The following is a 1269-nucleotide window of genomic DNA, read 5'->3' as shown; positions in this document are numbered from 1 at the left end:
GAGGACGCGCCCTGGAAGAAGATCCAGCAGAACACCTTCACCCGCTGGTGCAACGAGCACCTCAAGTGCGTGCACAAGCGCATCGGGGACCTGCAGCGCGACCTCAGCGACGGGCTGCGCCTCATCGCCCTGCTCGAGGTGCTCAGCCAGAAGAAGATGGGCCGCAAGTACCACCCGCGCCCCAACTTCCGCCAGATGAAGCTGGAGAACGTCTCGGTGGCCCTCGAGTTCCTCGAGCGGGAGCACATCAAGCTGGTCTCCATCGGTGAGCCGGGGGCAAGCGTGCGAGGGGTCGGGGCAGGCGAGCAAGGGGACCCGTGTGAACAGCTGGGGGCAGGTGTGCAAGGGGTTGGGACAGGCGAGCAAGAGGACCTGTGTGAACAGGGCCGGGGGCAAGTGTGCAAAGGGTCGGGGCAGGCGAACGAGGGGACGCGTGTGAACAGCTGGGGGCAGGTGTGCAAGGGGACAAGCATCAGACGGGCCACGGCACACGCATGTGAAGGGCCAGGGGGGACAGGGTGCCCCATTTCCTGTGGGTCTGGGGCCCCCGTGCGAGGTCTGTGCGAGGGCCGGGCCGTGGGTCCGGGCCGCCGTGCGAGGGGCCGTGCGAGGCCGGGCTCGGCCCCCCTGCGCCGCCGGGGCGGCTCGCGCTGAGCTCACGCTCTTGGCCGCGGGGCGCGTGCCGCTGAGCTCACGCCGGGGACGCGCGGGGGTCACGCTCGGCCGTGCACGCTGATGTCACGCTCGCCCCCGCCTGGCCCCTTGCACGCGCGTCTCGCCTGCCGCCGCCGTCTCGGGGCCCCTGTGCGCGCCTGGGCCCCTTGCACGCTTGTGCACACATCCAGGCCAGCTGGGCCCCTTGCGTGCACGCACACCCACTGCTGCTGGGCCTGTCACACATGTGTGGGCACACACACAGGCTGGGCCTCGCACACCCACACTCACCTGCCAGCCCCTTGCACACTCACAGCCCGCTTCCCTTGGAGAACGGGCTGTTGCACAGAAACACCCTTCCTGTGGAGGGCCGCTGCGGGGCACACGTGCATGCACACTCGCCCCCCCGCCCTCCAGGAGCAGGGACACTTGCAGGGGTTACACACACACACACGTGTGCACACGCACCAGGGCTCTTGCACACACTGGGGAGCACCTGCCCGCCAGTGCCTGTGCGCTGGCATGTGTGTGCACACGTGTGTGCACACCCGCGAGCCCCGGGGTGCCGCTGAGGCCAGCACCGCTTGGCGCACGGTGGGGGGCAGGGAGGTGCCG

General features: G+C 69.9%; 1 protein-coding gene across 1 annotated transcript in view; it reads left to right on the top strand.

Annotated features, from left to right (window-relative positions):
• Positions 1 to 1269, top strand: part of FLNC (filamin C) — a gene marked incomplete at its 3' end in the record, with an annotated part of 27890 nt that overhangs the window by 17004 nt on the left and 9617 nt on the right. The window contains exon 3 of the mRNA XM_085314943.1: positions 4 to 265. Within this exon, the coding sequence (XP_085171069.1) occupies positions 4 to 265 (262 nt within the window). The remainder of the gene's footprint in view (positions 1 to 3; positions 266 to 1269) is intronic.

Source organism: Rhea americana, unplaced genomic scaffold, assembly GCF_003343005.1.
Source record: "Rhea americana isolate MKP2758 unplaced genomic scaffold, rheAme1 scaffold_416, whole genome shotgun sequence".
Taxonomy (NCBI): Eukaryota; Metazoa; Chordata; class Aves; order Rheiformes; family Rheidae; genus Rhea; species Rhea americana.
The sequence above is the reverse complement of the archived record's forward strand: the minus strand, read 5'-3'. Positions and strand labels throughout refer to the sequence as shown.